The sequence below is a fragment of the Psammomys obesus genome, unplaced genomic scaffold, assembly GCF_907164565.1.
Source record: "Psammomys obesus unplaced genomic scaffold, mPsaObe1.curated_primary_1811, whole genome shotgun sequence".
Classification (NCBI taxonomy): domain Eukaryota; kingdom Metazoa; phylum Chordata; class Mammalia; order Rodentia; family Muridae; genus Psammomys; species Psammomys obesus.
In genome coordinates this window covers 464,978-481,640 of record NW_026596064.1, presented here as the reverse complement: position 1 = coordinate 481,640, position 16,663 = coordinate 464,978, and the positions used below count along the sequence as shown (strand labels likewise).

The following is a 16,663-nucleotide window of genomic DNA, read 5'->3' as shown; positions in this document are numbered from 1 at the left end:
TCCTTCCTTCCTTCCTTCCTTCCTTCCTTCCTTCCTTCCTTCCTTCCTTCCTTTTCTTCTTTCCTTCCTTCCTTCCTTCCTTCCTTCCTTCCTTCCTTCCTTCCTTCCTTCCTTCCCCTCCTTCCCTCCTCTTTCCCTCCTTCTCTTTCTCTCTCCCAAGACAGGGTTTCTCTGTGTAGCTTTGGGTGTCCTGGACTCACTTTGTAGACCAGGCTGGCCTCAAACTTACAGAAATCCGTCTGCCTCTGTCTCCCTGAGTGCTGGGATTACAGGCATGTGCCACCACATCCATTTAGTTAAGGTTCCTAGGACAATGAAAACATGCCATGACCAAAATCATCTTGGGGGACAAAGGGTTTGTTTTACTTTATGTTACGCTTAATTACCAAGGGAAGTCAGGGCAGGGATTTTAAGGTCGGAACCTGGAGGCAGGAGATGACTGGTTTGTCCTTCCTAGTTTACATGATGATAATGGACCAAACCTCTGACACGTAAGCCAGCCTTAATGAAATGCTTCCTTTATAAGTAGCTGTTCTCATGGTGTCTCTTCACAGCAAAAGAAACCCTAAATAACACATCCTGTAAGCATTCCTCACTGCCAAATCAAATAGTTTATTGCAAATATTATTTATTTGATACACAATTTTTTCTGGGCTCAGTAATTGCCATTATTGGGTCTTTCCCAGACTCAAGACACAAAAAAGTTCATTCCAAGACTTCACACAAACATCTCTTATGACTGAGATATGGATCTAGTTATTTGTTTATTTTTCTCTTTTCTCCCAAACTCTACATTCCACTGATAATTCTACCAAGTTTTCATTTATTCTCAGTCCACTTCATTTTTTTCCATTTGAGACTGGTTGGTCTCTGACCCAATTATTTACATTTTAATTAACTGAATAAAATGTTCTCAGAGGAACGAAGAAATATAGTTGTGTAGTTTGCGAAGTCTTACCTTTAAGCTATCATGATTATAGATATTTTAAAATATCAGTTAAGAGGTATACAGTAAAAGCTTAAGAGTGACAATGATGTTTTATAAAGTAAATACACTGAGAATCTTTAGGAATCTAGTGACAAAAATGGTCTTTATTTTTTTATTTTATTTTATTTTATTTTATTTTTTTAACATGATGATCCAACTACTCAAGAAGTGTTCCTGGCAATATCTTTTCTCAATTCAGGAAATGTGGAAAACAATGATTTTATATTAATGGCTGAAAAAAAAAAACCAGGAGTGATTTATATAATTACTCAGTAATTATATATTATGTGCTTATTTTATGGATAAGAGAATTTCAAAGGTAAATATATGCCCAACTAATTCTAATGCTGTGGAATTAGTTCTGTAGTAGAGTGCCTGCCTAGCATGCATAAAGTCTGGGTTAGATGCTCAGCAGTGTAATCAATCAATCAATCATTCAGTCACCAAAGTAAGAGTCAAAATCAAATATGCTTGACTCCAAAGCTCATGTCCTCTACTCTGGCCTTTTACCACCCAGTCTTACCTGTTATATTGTGTCTGTTTTTATCCCGTAGTGGACGAGTGTTTGTCTGACTATACCATTGTGCTTCCTGTGATCGGGGCCATCGTGGTCATCCTCTGCATTTTGGGTTTGTGTGTCTACAAAATCCGCCTAAGATGTCAGTCATCTGGATACCAGAGAATCTAATTTGTAACCAAAAGAAATGGCAATGATGGATTTTAGAAAAAAAAAAAAAATCATTATTTCCAGAATGTTGGAGGCTTCTCTTACCTGCTGCCTTCTAAAACCAATGAGTTAAGATTAGTGACTCAAATTCAAGCAGCATATAAGTTCTGAATATTTTTGCTCATCTCATGAAAGACTAAGGAAGATAGATAAAAGTATTTTCTAACTTTTGTTGGAAAAATTTAACTCTTCATATGAGTATTTGAGATACATAGAATTAATATAATGCTAAAATACTAGATATTTACAAATTATAAAACAAAATAATTAATTTTCATTAGTCCTACCTGTGTTTTCCTAGAAAAATTTACTTTAGCACTAATATTTTCATTTTAAGAACATTTGCCTGGACTTACTTACCATATGTAATTTTTTGATATATGTATATCTGACATTATACTTACTTTCTTTTTCATTTAAATGTTTTTTCTTCATGATTCTTGCTTCAGAATTAATAAAAACTAAGAAATAGCTGCTTATAAACAACATAAATAAGAAATAAGCATCAATAATCATGTCCATTAATTATATAATGTGTGTTAGCCTAAGAAATTTACTTTAATTTTCTTTAATCTTCATAATTTACAGATGGCTCTCAGAGTTAAGAAAATAAAATCTGCCATTAATCACCAGCACTGGACTCTTTTTTTTTTTTTTTTTTTTTGCTTTCATCTCTTTAACAGAAAAACCAGAACTGGAACTCAGGTAGGCCTGCTGCATTCTTTTCTGTGCACCTGGTTACCAATAAAAACAATGACAGAAGTTCTGCCTAAAAGCTCTCTCTCCGTGTCTGTTCCATTTCTACAGGAGAACAGATTTGCTAAAATAATCCTTGGATAGATCAGGCTAAGGCTGCAGATAAAGAAATAGCCTGCCTTTAGTAAACCTTTGCCTTCCTTGGAGACTGTGGGATCCTTTAAGTCATGAGTTATTGTTTTGCACTTTTATGAACATGTTTACTTATAGCTCTAAAGCTAAGAGAAAATTTTTATTTTTTTAATTTAAATTCATTTAAAATATTTATTCACTTTACATCCCGATCATAGCCCCCTCCCTTCTCATCCCAGTCCCACCCTCTCTCCCTTTTCCACCTTGGTCCTCAGAAAGGATGCACCCTCTTCCCCTACTTAACAACTGACCCCGGGGCCTGTCAAGTTTCACCGGGACTGGCTACATCCTCTCCTTCTGTGGCCTGGCAAGGTTGCCCTGCCAGCAGGGGGAAGTGATAGAAGAATAGTTCATGTCAGAGACAGCCCAACTCCCCTTACTAGATGACCCACAGGGAGACTGAACTGCTATGGGCTACATCTGAGTGGGGGACCTATGGCATTTTCTATTTCTTTTTCTCCACATCATATTAGTCATGGTTCTCTAAAGAATCAGGAACTTAGTAGACTTCTTATCTTATTTCATTCCCGGAAACACTATGATTGATTAGTTTGTACCAAAAGTTCATACATGTCAGGTCATTATAGGTATTATTTTCAATGTACTTCCTATTATGAGTTAGGCTATTGTATGTCCACTATGTCCAGATGGCTTTCTGAGCTCAGCACAAAATGGAGGATTCCCTTTCTCAGAGGGACTTCCTCTTCTCTGCCTCACCTTCTCTGGAGAGAGTTTCTAAGCAACAAATGCCAGACTGTATTCAGAGTATGACCCTGAACACAGACTCAAAACAGAAGCTCCAATATGATAATTAGGTATTATATTCTGACCAATTATCTTTTTCTGCCAGTATGATAATTAGGTATTGTGTTATGGCCAATCAGTTCTTCTCACCTATAACCCTAAGAACCTTTATGTACCTCACCCCTGAAACAATAAAATGAGCTGCCTCTCTGAAGCAGATCCAGGAAGTCTTGTCAGTGGTACTCACAGGCCATAGGAACCCTTTTGTGGCTTCTGTCCCTTTGTCCTCATGGGCCAGGGGCCAATGACCCCTGGCAGGATCGTAATTATAAACATGGATTTGCTTGAACCAACTATAATAACTATACTCACCTTGCCTTTGGCAAGTCAAGTTCTACCATTTGGCCCCTGATAATCTAAGAGTATTTAATCCATCCAGTTGAGCAGCAGCATCTCCATCCCTAAGGTCTGGCACAGAGAGAAAAGCAACAACAAAGCTCTTCAAATGCTTTTACATGCTTTATCTTACAACCTTCATGAAAAAAAAAGTGTGGTATTGCCAATAAAATAGACACACTCATTAATAAAATAGAACTAAGCCCATTGGTTCCTTGTAGCATCTCCTGCCTCTTTCTCTTACTACTCCCTGTTCCACAGTAATTCTTGAGCCAACCAGCTCTCCTGCACCCACAACGTTAAGGTGAACTCTCCAGCACTGCCCCAGATAGCTCACCCAATGGTGTGCCTGTCTGTAAAGAGCCTGAAGCAAACGCCATTACAAGATGGCGCCGGCATCCGGTGTGTGAGATCGTAAACAACTGCCTGTGCGCATGCGCTAAAGCTGAATTCAAGCCAAAGATTAGCTCACTTAGTGATGTAAGATGGCCTGATAGGCTGCATCCAATCAGGAACCAACACGTCACCATTTAGAGTATAAAAGGAGTGCCATTTTGGGGCTCTAGGTCTTCCTCTCATTACTGCTGAATAAACGCTTGCTGCAGAAGAATCCTGGTGTCCGTGTGCGTTCTTGCTGGCGAGACGACCACGCGGGCTACACCTGTCAGCTCTCAGAATCCCATGCCCTGAGGAACAGCTCACCCTTGACTTTGTCACCAGGACTAGTTCAACCATGCTATTCAAGCATGGCACAGGGCCCGCTCTTCCAAGTGCTGCAGCCAGTACAGGGCAGGGCCAGCTCTGCACAGCCCTTGGACATCAACATGGTCCCAGGTGGCAGCCCAGACTAGAGATGTTGACAGAGCCTTTGGAGGTAATATGAGCCACAGACATTGACACAAACCTCTGCTGCTGCATGGCCATGACTCTTGGTGGTAGCAAGGGCCAGGACTTTACCATGGCCTCAGATAGCATGGCTGGCTGCTCATGTCTCCAGCTCTACCTCTCTTCATAATTCTCAAACCATTCTGCTTCTCTTTCTCCCCCATTTCTACACCATGTACTTGTAGAGGCTCCCACTGCAGGCAGGCCATGCAGCAGGCAGGATGTCTTCTGCCTGCCCACTCCGTATAACTTTTTCGAAAAGTTTTTAGACTTACTCATTATTATTATTCTCATTCTCCATCATCTATCCTCTCCTCCCATCTCCACCTCAATTTAACCATTTCAGTTCTGTTTTTCTCTTTTAATTTTTTATACTAGTGTGTTCTATCTTGTTTTCATTTAAAGCTACTCCCCCATAGCTTCTCAGTGATTTCCTGACCTCTAAGAGTATTCTAAATGTAACATACACATCTAAAATTTCAAAATTAACATTCACAAATGAGAGAAAGCACGTGACATTTATCTTTCTATACACGGGTTTTCTTACTCAGAATGATTGTTTCTAGCTCAATTCACTTACCTGTGAATTTAATTTTTTTTTTGTAGCCGAATAATATACTACATTTTTATTATTAATTTCTCAGTTGATAGACACCTATTTACACTTTTTTGCTATTGTGAATAGAGCAGCAATGAACATGGGTGAGCAGCTATCCTTCTAGTAGAATAAAGAGTAGCTTTAATTTGCATTACTCTGACAGCAAGGGATTTTGTACATTTAAAAAATTGTTTCTAGCCACTGGGTTTCATCTTTTGATAACTCTCTGCTTAGTTCTATGACTTGTATTGTAACTGGTTTGTTTGTTTGCTTAGTGTTTAATTCTATTAGTCCTTTATATATTCTAAGTATTAACTCTGTGCCAGATATATAGCTGGTAGTGACAGTTGTTCCATTCTGTAGGCTGCATCATTATTCAAGTGAGTATGTACTTTTCTATATAGAAAGTAACTTCATGAGGTCTCATCTACTAATTGCTAGTCGTGATGCCTGCATGTTGGGTTCCTGCACAGAAAATCATAGCGTCTGCCCATTGGATTCTATATAGAAAGTATTTTTTGGTGTCAATGATACTCTCTAATTTCTCCTCTATCAAATTCAGGGCATCTGGTTTTAAATGAAGTTCCTTGATCTGGCTGTCATTGAGTCTGGTGCAGAGTAAGAGACAAAAATCTAGTAAAAAAAAACAAAAAACAAAAAACAAAAAAAAAAAAAAACAAAAAACAACAAAAACCAAAAAACCCCATATATATATATTTTAAAACATGTAGCTGTCCAATTTGATCAGTACCATTTGGTGACAATGTTTTTCTTTTTTTCAATCTGTGTTGTAGACCTTTTAATAAAAAATCAGGTGGAAGTGTGGATTTATCTGTGTTTCCATAATTCTATTCTATTGACCAATAACTTTGTTTTTATGAAATTAGCATGCTGTTTTTATTATTATAGTTCTGTCGTATAAGTTGTAGTCTGGAATGTTGATACCTCCACTAATATTCAGTACTATTTTGGACATTACCATAATATTTGTTCTGCCCCTCTATGAGCATATGAGGTCTAGTTTCCTTGATTTTCTTTTGTTGGTGTGTTTTTCCTTTGTATATATAGGAACTCTACAGTTTTTGCTAATTTTGTATCCTGTTGTTTTGCTGGATATATTTTTTAGCTGTGGGAATTTTTTGATGGAATCCTGAGAGGCTTTTATTTATAAAATTATATCAGCTGCAAATAAGATGTGTTGACTTCTTAATTTCCTAATTGTACTCTCCTGGTAGTAAATTTTTTTTTTTGGATGAAAGGAATGCTTAATAGTGATTGATAGATATATTCAGCAAACCCGAATCAGCAATACAAAAGCATAGAAAGGACACAGAAACTTAAAAAGAGGTAATGAAGAAATTTCTTGTTTGCCTCCAAAGTTCTTAGGTTCTCTTGTATAACACACACACACACACACACACACACACACACACACACACACACACACGAAAAGTTTGATCACTATTTGCATCTTGAATACAACCTGCTGAAACTGGTTGTCAAACATATACACTTTCTCACCTGGAATTAATTATGGGTGAAAACAAGTCATTCTGGACTCATCAGCACTTGAATATCTTGTACATACCTGTATAATATGTATTCACACACGGACTGCCTTAACACTCTGTGTATTTATTTACCTTCCAGTTTCAGATGCCTGAGGTTGAAGCCTGACATTTCTTTGGGTTTTGTGTGCACAACCACCACACAGTCAAAGCGCACTGGTGGGGCCACAAAGACCACTACTAGTATTTAAGCCTGTATTTTCACACAGGCAGAGTGAAGTAAGGGATCTATGAAGCCTGAATACGAAGTCAGGACAGAAAGGGCAAAGCAGACAAGAGTCTGGTGGCTGTCCTCACTGGCAGGAACAAGCATGTAGTTTTCCTCCAACAGCCTCGTCAGAGCTTTCATGTCACAGCACCTAGTAAAATACAGTGGAATTTTGTAACAAAATCACATCTGCCTAGAAAATATACACACAGGATGCTTCAGGGATCACTGGTTCTTTTTCTAGTTTTTTTTTTTTTTTTTTTCTCAGTCTGCAGGTTTTGGAGTCTCCTGCCCCTCTTCTTTCATTGTGGGAACAGGCTGTTTGAAAATGATTTCATTATCTCTATCGTCATTGACTTCTATTACCTGTAACTTTCGTCTTTCAAAAAGTGCTGGTGTACAAACTGGTGTGGGAATCTGGTTGTTCAGAGACTTTTCTTATACCTATTACACTTTCTACGACTTTTTTTTTTTTTTTTTTTTGGTAACTCCTTTCTTCAACATCTTCAACATCTCCTTTTTCCTAGGTACCCTGAAAGCCTTTCTCTTGGGGGTAGGTAAAACCCGGGTAGCCTTAGCGTCCTCAGGATACTCAGGAGCGGCAGGAATGCCTTCTGAAATCCCTTTCTTCGGTTTAGGTAAGACCAATGAAGGGAACGTGTTGCAGGATATTTGAACCCTGTTTCTTTGGTGTGGTTGAGCCCCATCACACACCTTTAATCCAAGAGCTTTCCGTATATTGTAAGCAGGTGATTATAGTGTGGTTCACCCAGCCCTACCACACACCTCTAATCCTTGAGCCCTCTGTTTACAGGATCTAATAAGGTTAACCTTAGGTCAAGAGGCAGAGCTAGAAACCAGCTGGCAGGGATTAAAGAGTAGGAGAGACTTTGAGTTGAGGGGTATTATTTTTCGTTTTTAAAACTTTTCCTTTTTTATTATTATAATTTATTAAAATTTATTCATTTTGTATCCTGGCTGTGGTCCCCTCCCACGTCTCCTTCCCTCTTCTTTCCCTATGCCCCTCCCCTAGTCCACTGATAGGGAAGGTCCTCCTCCCCTTCCATCTGACCCTAGCCTATCAGGTCTCATCAGGACTGGCTGCATTATCTTCCTCTGTGACCTGGTAGGGCTGCCCCACCCCAAGACGGAGGTGATCAGAAAGTCACTGAGTTCATGCCACAGATAGTCCCTGTTCCCTTTACTAGGAAACCCACTTGGAGACTGAGTCTATGGGCTACATCTGAGCCCGGGTTTTAGGTCTTCTCCATAAATGGTGCTTGGTTGGAATATCAGTCTCTGCAGGGCCCCCAGGGCTCAGTTTTTTTTTTTTTGTTTGTTTGTTTTGTTTTTTTTTTTTGTTTTTTTTTTTTTTTTTTTTGCTCTGCTGGTCTCCTTTTGGAGCTCCTGTCCTCTCCAAGTCTTTCTATCTCCCCCTTCTTCCATAAGATTCCCTGCACTAACTCATAAGTGGATATTAACCATATAATATAGGATAAACATACTAAAATCTATAAACCTAAAGAAGCTTAACAACAAGGAAAACCCTAGGGAAGATGCTCAATCTTCATTCAGAGAAATAAACGGGATAGACATCAGGAAGCAGGAGAAGACAGGGAACAGGACAAGAGCCTACTACATAGGGCCTCTGAAAGACTACACCGATCTAAGTATTGAAGTAGAAACTGAGACTTGTAGTCAAACTTTGAGTTGAGGAGTTTTTAAGACAGTGTGGAGAATAAAGGACGACTAGCTCAAACTCTGGCTTTAGTTTAGGATTCAGCTCCTCAGCAGCCTGGCTTTTTAGCCTTCAGCCTTTTTTTTTTTTTTTTTTTTTTTTTTTTTTTTTTTTTTTTTTTTTTTTGCGTTTTTGCCTTTTGCTCCCGGACTGTCAGCTTCACTAGTGAGCCTTTTGGGTTTTTTCCGTGCAGACCTGAGCTGAGAAGGAAAGTTAGCTGGTTACTTTCTGTGCCTCTCTGAGCTAGCAGTTTTTCACACCAGCACTTAGCTCCTGAGTCTTTATTGGTAAGTTAGAACAGTTGGGATTTTCCTTCATTTAAACAACAGGAAAGTATAATCAATCCCCTTCTTAGCTAGTCTCTTCCAGAGTAATTTTTCCTTCTTCTTAAACCAATATTCCAGAGTTAACATTTGCAAATGTCCTAATTTCTGACTGTAGCTCTTCAAGGCTGGAATTGATGACTGATGAAATGGAACATTACGCTCTTTAAAAAGTTCTTTATGAACTTTTTCCGGAGGCATAAATTTACATAATAGAAGTCTTTTGCCAAAAAGGTAGTTATCCATTGTTTCTGCAACTGTCTTGGCAACATCCTCAGATTCAAACTCCACAAAGCCGTAGCCTCTGCTGTGTCCAGTCCACTTATTTCTGGACAATCTGAATTCACTAATGGCACCAAACTGGGCCAAGTACTCATAGATATGGCTTTCAGAAAGTGTTGTAGGTAGATGGCCCAGAAAACTTACTCCAGGATTAAGGTTTTCTTCCTTCTTTTGCTTTTTTTTTTTTTCCTCACCGTTGGACTTGCATAATTCCATCCATTTGTCTGCAAAATTCATGATTTCCTTGTTTTTAATAGCTGAGTAGTATCCCATTGTGTAAACACACCACAGTTTCTTTATCCGTTCTTCAGTTGACAGATGTCTAAGTTGTTTCCAGTTTCTGGCCATTATGAATAAAGCAGCTATGAACATAGGTGAGCATGTGTCAACTGGGGGTATGCTAGAACATCTTTTGGGTATCTTCCCAGGAATGATATATCTGGGTCCTGAGGTAGATCTGCTTCCAATTTTCTGAGAAACCTCCAGATTGATTTCCACAGTGGCTGTACAAGTTTGCACTCCCACTAGAAGTGGAGGAGTGTTCCATTTGCTCCATATCCATACTAGCATGTGCTGTTACTTAAGTTTTTTATCTTAGCTATTCTGATGGATGTAAGATGGAATCTTAAGAGTCATTTTGATTTACCTGATGACTAAGGATGTTGAACATTTCTTTAAGTGCTTCTTAGCTGTTAGAAATTCCTTCATTAAGAATTCTTTATTTAGGTCTGTACCCTATTTTTTAATTGGGTTATTTGGTTTGTTGGTGTCTACTTGAGGTCATTATACATTTTCTATATTAGCCATCTGTTGGATGTAGGGTTGGTGAAGATCTTTTCCCATCATGTAAGCTGCTCTTTTGTCTTATTGACAATGTCCTATGGTTATAGAAGCTTTTCAGTTTGATGAAGTTCCATTTATTAATCATTGATCTTAGAGCCTCTGCTGTTTTTGTTCTGTTCAAGAAGTCATCTCCTGTACTAATGTGTTCAAAGATATTCTCCAATTTCTCTTCTATTAGATTTAGTGTACCTGGTTTTATGTTGAGGTCTTTGATACACTTGGTCTTGAGTTTTGTGCAGGGTATTAAATATGGATCTATTTGTATTCTTTTACATGGAGATATCCAGTTAGACCAGAACCATTTATTGAAGATACTTCCTTTCTTTTTTTTTTTTTTTCCATTGTATGGTTTGGGCTTCTTTGTAAAATATCAAGTGTCCAGAGGTATGTAGGTTTACTCCCAGTTTTTAATTTGATTCTGTTGATCAATCTCTGTTTTAATGCCAACACTCTGTGACTTTTACTACTATTGCACTGTAGTGCAGCTTGAAGTCAGGGATGGTGATACCTCCAGAAGTTCTTTTATTGCATAGGATTGTTTTAGCTATTTTGGGTTTTTTTGTTTTTCCATATTAAGTTGAGAATTGTTCTTTCAAGGTACATAATGAATTTTGGTGGAATTTTCACGAGAATTTCTTTGAATTTGTAAACTGCTTTTGGTAAGATGGCCATTTTTACTATGTTAATCCTACTGATCCATGAGCATAGGAGATATATCCATCTTTTGATATGTTCTTCAATTGCTTTCTGTCGGGAGCCACTCCCGCCATTACAAGATGGCGCCGGTTTCCTGCTTCCTGGTTCTTCTTGCCAGCATTGTTTTGCGATCTGCGCATGCGCCGCCTTATGCTAATGTAGGCTTGTGTGGTCCTCCATTTGGAGACCACATGCTAATTGGGTTTTGTGTGGAGCACCAATTACAGACGAACAAGTCACCCTGCTGGCTACTTAAGCAGAACGCACACAGGGTTCGGGGTCCTTCTCCATCTGCTGTTAAGAGCCTCACAATAAAGTTGCTGCTGGACAAATCCGTTGTTGCTGCGTCGTCCTTATCGGCGAGGGCTGCGCGCGACAGCTTTCTTCAGAGACTTAAAGTTCTTGTCATACAAGTCTTTCACTTACTTGGTTAGAGTTACACCAAGATTTTTTTTTAATCTTATTTGTGGCTGTTGAGAAGGGTGTTGTTCCCAGAATTTATTTTTTCAGCCTGTATGTCCTTTCTATACAGGAGGGCTACTGATTGTTTTGAGTTAATTTTGTATTCAGCCACTTTGCTGAAGGTGTTTATCAGCTGTAGGAATTCTTTGGAGAATTTTGGGGGTCATTTATGTATACTATCATATCATCTGTTAATAGTGACATTTTGACTTCTTTCTTTACAATTAGTATCCCCTTGATGTCCTTTGATTGTCTTATTGCTCTAGCTAGAAATTCAAGTACTATATTGAATAGATATGGAGTGAGTGGGAAACCTTGTCTTGTACCTGATTTTAGTGGGATTGCTATACGTTTCTCCCTATTTAACTTGATGTTGGCTGTTGGATTGCTGCATATTGCCTTTATTGTGTTTAGTTATGCACTTTGTATCTCTGATCTCTCTAAGACTTTTAACATGTAGGGGTGTTGGATTTTGTCAAAGGCATTTTCAGCATCTAAGAAGATGTTCATGTAGTTTTTCCTTTCACTTTGTTCATATTGTTGATTACATTGATGGATTTTAATATATTTTAACCATCCCTGCATCCCTGAAATGAAGTATACTTGATCATGGTTGCTGTTGTTTTTTAGGTTTTCTTTGATTTAGTTTTTGAGTATTTTATTGAATATTTTTATATTAGTGATCATAAGGAAAAATTGGTCTGAAATTCCCTTTGTTTGCTGAGTCTTTGTGTGGTTCAGGTATCAGAGTGACGGTGGCCTCATAGAATGAGTTTTGCAATGTTCTTTCTTGTTTCTATTTTGTGGAATAGCTTGAGGAGTATTGGCATTAGTTCTTCCTTGAAAGTCTGGTAGAATTCTGTGCTAAATCCATCTGGCCATAGGCTTTGTTTTTGATTTTGGGGACTTCGTGAGTGCTTCTATTTCTGTAGTGGTTATAGGACTATTCAAACTGTTTACCTTATTATTTCCTGCTGTCGACTGCTCTTGGGTGTATTTGCTTCCTTTTTTTTTCCCTAGAGATTTCATGTTAGCTGTTTAGTTGCTAGTATGAGCTCTCTCCACTTTCTTTACGAAGGCACTTAGCACTATGAACTTCCTTCTTAGCACTGCTTTCACTGTGACCCCATACGTTTGTGCCTTCATTTTCATTGAATTCTAGAAAGTCTTTAATTTCTTTATTTCTTCCCTGACCCAGTGTTCATTAATTAAAGAGTTGTTCAGTTTCCATGTGTTCATAGGCATTCTATTGTTTTTGTTGTTGTTGAAGTCTAGCTTTAATTCATGGTGGTCTGATAGGATACATGGTGTTATTTCAACTTTTTTGTATCTGTTGAGGCTTGCTTTGTGTCGGAGTATGTGGTCAATTTTGGAGAAGGTTCCATGAGGTGCTGAGAAGAAGGTATTTTTTTTTTTTTGTGTGTGTGTGTGTTTAAATGGAATGTTCTATAGCTACCTTTGTTCTGTAGCTACATTTAAGTCCAATTGACTCATAATGTCGGTTAGTTTCATTATTTCATTATTTAGTTTCTGTCTCAATGACCTGTCCATTAGTGAGAGAGGTGTGTTGAAGTCTCCTACTCTTAATTTGTGGGGTTTAATGTGTGTTTTAATCTTTAGTAATGTTTATCTTACAAATGTGGGTGCCCTTGCATTTGGGGCATAAATGTTCAGCATTGAGACATCATCTTGGTCGATTTTTGTGAAAAGTCTGGAGCTCATTAGCATAAGAGACAACTTCTTGAATAGAACACCATCAACACAGGCTCTGAGATCAACAATTAATAAATGGGATCTCATGAGACTGAGAAGCTTCTATAAGTAAAAAAGCATAGTTAATAGAACAAATTAGCAGCATACAGATTGGGAAAAGATCTTCACCAACCCTACATCAGACAGAGGGCTACTATCTAAACTATACAAAGACTTTAAGGAATTAAACATTAACAAATCAAATAACCCAATTAAAGATGGGATACAGAGCTAAACCGAGAATTCATAACAGAGGACTTTCAAATGGCTGAGAAGCTCTTAAAGAAATGCTCAGTGTCCTTAGCCATGAGAGAAATGCAAATCAAAAAGACTCTAAGATTCCATCTTACACCAGTCAGAATAGATAATATAAAAAACTCAAATGACAACACATGCTGGCAAGGATGTGGAGAAAGGGGAATACTCCTCCATTGCTGGTAGGAGTACAACTTCTCTGGAAATCAGTCTGGTGCTTTCTCAGAAAATTGGGAATAGTTCTACCTCAAGAACTATCCCACTCCTGGACATATACCAAAAAGATGCTCCACTATACAACAAGGACGTTTGCTCAACTATGTTTATAGTGGCTTTATTCATAATAACTAGAAACTGGAAACAACCTAGATGTCCCTCAGCTGAACAATGGATACAGAAATTGTGATACATTTACAAAGTACAATGGAATACTACTTAGCTACTAAAAACAAAGAAATCATGAAATTTGAAGGCAAATAAATGGAACTAGAAAAGATCATCCTGAGTGAGGTAACCCAGATCCAGGAAGATGCACATGATATATACTCACTTATAAGTGGATATTAGACCTATAGTACAGGATAATAATACTACAGTCCACAGACCCACAGAAGCTAAGTAACAAGGAGGGCCCAAGGGAGGGTGCCAGCAAGTCACTCAGAAGACGAAACAGAATAGACAGCAGAAGTGGATGAAAAGAGGGAACTGGGCAGGAGATGGAATAGGGAGAGAAACAAGGATGGGAATCAGATGTTGGGAAAATGAGGGTGGGAGGTGAGAGATCTGGAAACAAGAAGGGAAACTGAGGGGGCCATCTCTTTGTCAAACTTCAGGCCTGCGACAGGGTAGGCTCCTGGGAGGATATGGGTGTGACTCTAGCTGAGACTCCTAACAGAGGGACATGAAGACTGAAGTGACCACCTCCTAGACAAGCAGGACTAGTAGATGGAAGGAAATGACAACCCACCGACAAAACCTTTGATCCAAAAATTACCCTGCCTACAAGAAGTGCAGGGATAACGAGGGAACAAAGATTGAGGAAATGTCCAAACAACAATAGGCCCAACCTGAGACCCACCCTATGGTGGAGAGCCAGCTCCTGACACTAATAATGATACTCTGCTATGCGTGCAGACAGGAGCCTGACTGGACTGTCCTCTGGGAGGCTCCAGCCAGCAGCAGATAGAGACAGATACTGTGACTTACAGTCAAACATGGAACAGAACTTCAGGGTTCTTGTGGAAATGTTGAGGGAAAGATGGAAGGACCTGGAGGGGACAGGAACCTCACAAGAAGACCAACAGAGACAACTAACCTAGTCCAATTGTGGCTCACAGAGATTGCAACATCAACTAAGGAGCATGCGTGGGCTGGATCTAGGCCCCCTACGCATATGTGGCAGATGGGCTGCTTGTCTTCATATGGGCGCCTGGTGAGTAGAAGGGGCGGAACTGTTTCTAACATGGACTCTATTGCCTGCTTTTGTGTCACTTCCCCCTGGCAGCTCTGCTTTGCCTGGCCTCAGGAGATGAGAATATGCTCAGTCCTGATGTGACTTGATGTGCTGGGGAGGGTTGATATGGAGGGTAAGGGGGCTCCCCTTTTCTATGGGAAAGGGAAGAGGGGAAGGGGAAAGAAGCAGAAGAGCAGAAGACTTGGAGGAGAGGAGGGACTGGGCACCTTTGGGATAAAAAATACATAAACTTAAAAAAATCCTCAACATTATTAATCATCAAAGAAATGCAAATCACAAAGATCCAGAGATTCCATCTTACACCTGTGAGAATGGCTAAGATAAAAAACTCAAGTGATAGTACATGGTGGTGAGGACGTGGAGAAAGGAGACCGCTCTTACATTGCTGGTAGGGGGGCAAACTGTACAACCACTGTGGAAATCACTCTGAAGGTTTTTCAGAAAACTGGAAATAGTTCTATCTCAAGACCCAGCTATAGCATTCCTAGACATATACTCAAAAGACGCTTTATCATACAACAAAATGCATTTGCACAACTATGTTCATAGCACCTTTATTTGTAATAGCCAGAAACTGGAAACAAACCAGTTGTTCCTCAACCGAAGAATGGATAAAGAAATAGTGGTACATTCACACAATGGACTACTACTCAGCTATTAAAAACAGGGAAATCATGAGATTTGTAGGCAAATAGATGGAACTATAAAAGATTACCCTGAATGAGATAACCAGGACCCAGAAAAACACACAGGGTATGTACTCACCTTTAACTGGTTATTAGCCATATAGCACAGGACAACCATACTACAACTCTCGGACCCAAAGAAGGTAAATAACAAGGAGGGCCCACCGGAGGGTGCATGAATCTCACTGAGAAGGATAAATAGAAAAGACAGATTAAGTACTCAAAGAGGTAACAGGATAGGAGAAGGAGTGCTGAGGGAAATGAGGGTGGGGGTCTGATATGGGTTGAGTGGAGGAGCGGAGGAGCGGGGGGGGGGGGAAGGAAGATAGAGGGCATGCAGAAAGAAGACAAACCATGGCCTGGGGTACTTCTGAGGCAGGCTGGAGACCTACAACAGGGTAGGCTTCTGGGAAGATTTGGGGGTGACTCTAGCAGAGACCCCCACTAGCGGGGATGTGGAGACTGAAGAGGCCACCCTTTAACCAATCAGGACTCCAAGTGGAGGGATGGGAGCACCAACCCACCTACAAAAACTTTGACCCAAAAATTTACCCTCTCTACAAGATGTACAGGGATAAAGATAAAGCAGAGATTGAGGGAGTGTCCAACCAAAGCCTGACTACACCATCGAGAGAGCCAACCCCTAACACTAGCAACAACACTCTGTTATGCCTGCAGACAGGAGCCTAGCATAGCTGTCTGTTGAGAGGCTCCACCAACAGTGGATGGGAACAGATGCGGAGGCTCACAGCCGAGTGCAGGGAGCCTTGGGGAAGAGTGGGGACCTGGAGGGAACAGGAACTCCACAAGAAGACCAACAGAGCCAACTAACCTGGGCCCAGGGGGGCTTGCGAAGACTGAAGCACCAACCAAGAATCATGCATGAACTGGACCTAGACTCCCTACGCATATGTACATAATGGACAACTTGGTCTTCATGCGGGTTCTCTAGCAAGGGGAGTGTGGGTTGTTTTTTGCATACTTCTTGATAACTTCTTCCTGACAGGGCTGCCTGGCCAGGCCACTGTAGTAAAGGATGAGCTCAGTCCTGATAAGACTTGATGTCCTTGGGGGGGGGGTAGGAGGGGGAGCCGCCCTTTTCCGAGGGGGAGGAGAGGGAGGATATGGAGAAGAGGAAAGGAGAGTGAGA

At 39.8% G+C, this 16,663-nt stretch overlaps 2 protein-coding genes across 2 annotated transcripts in view; one reads left to right on the top strand and one right to left on the bottom strand.

Annotated features, from left to right (window-relative positions):
• The window catches only part of Lamp3 (lysosomal associated membrane protein 3), a 25,113-nt gene extending 23,437 nt beyond the window's left edge, over positions 1-1,676 (top strand). Inside the window, exon 6 of the mRNA XM_055625228.1 lies at positions 1,543-1,676. Within this exon, the coding sequence (XP_055481203.1) occupies positions 1,543-1,676 (134 nt within the window). The remainder of the gene's footprint in view (positions 1-1,542) is intronic.
• Positions 1,677-7,266: 5,590 nt separating this feature from the next.
• LOC129689802 (MKI67 FHA domain-interacting nucleolar phosphoprotein-like) lies at positions 7,267-9,561 on the bottom strand. Its single transcript, XM_055625209.1, is given in 2 exon segments — positions 7,267-7,681; positions 9,068-9,561. Coding segments are annotated over 2 exon segments (909 nt in total).
• Between the last annotated feature and the right edge of the window lie 7,102 nt (positions 9,562-16,663).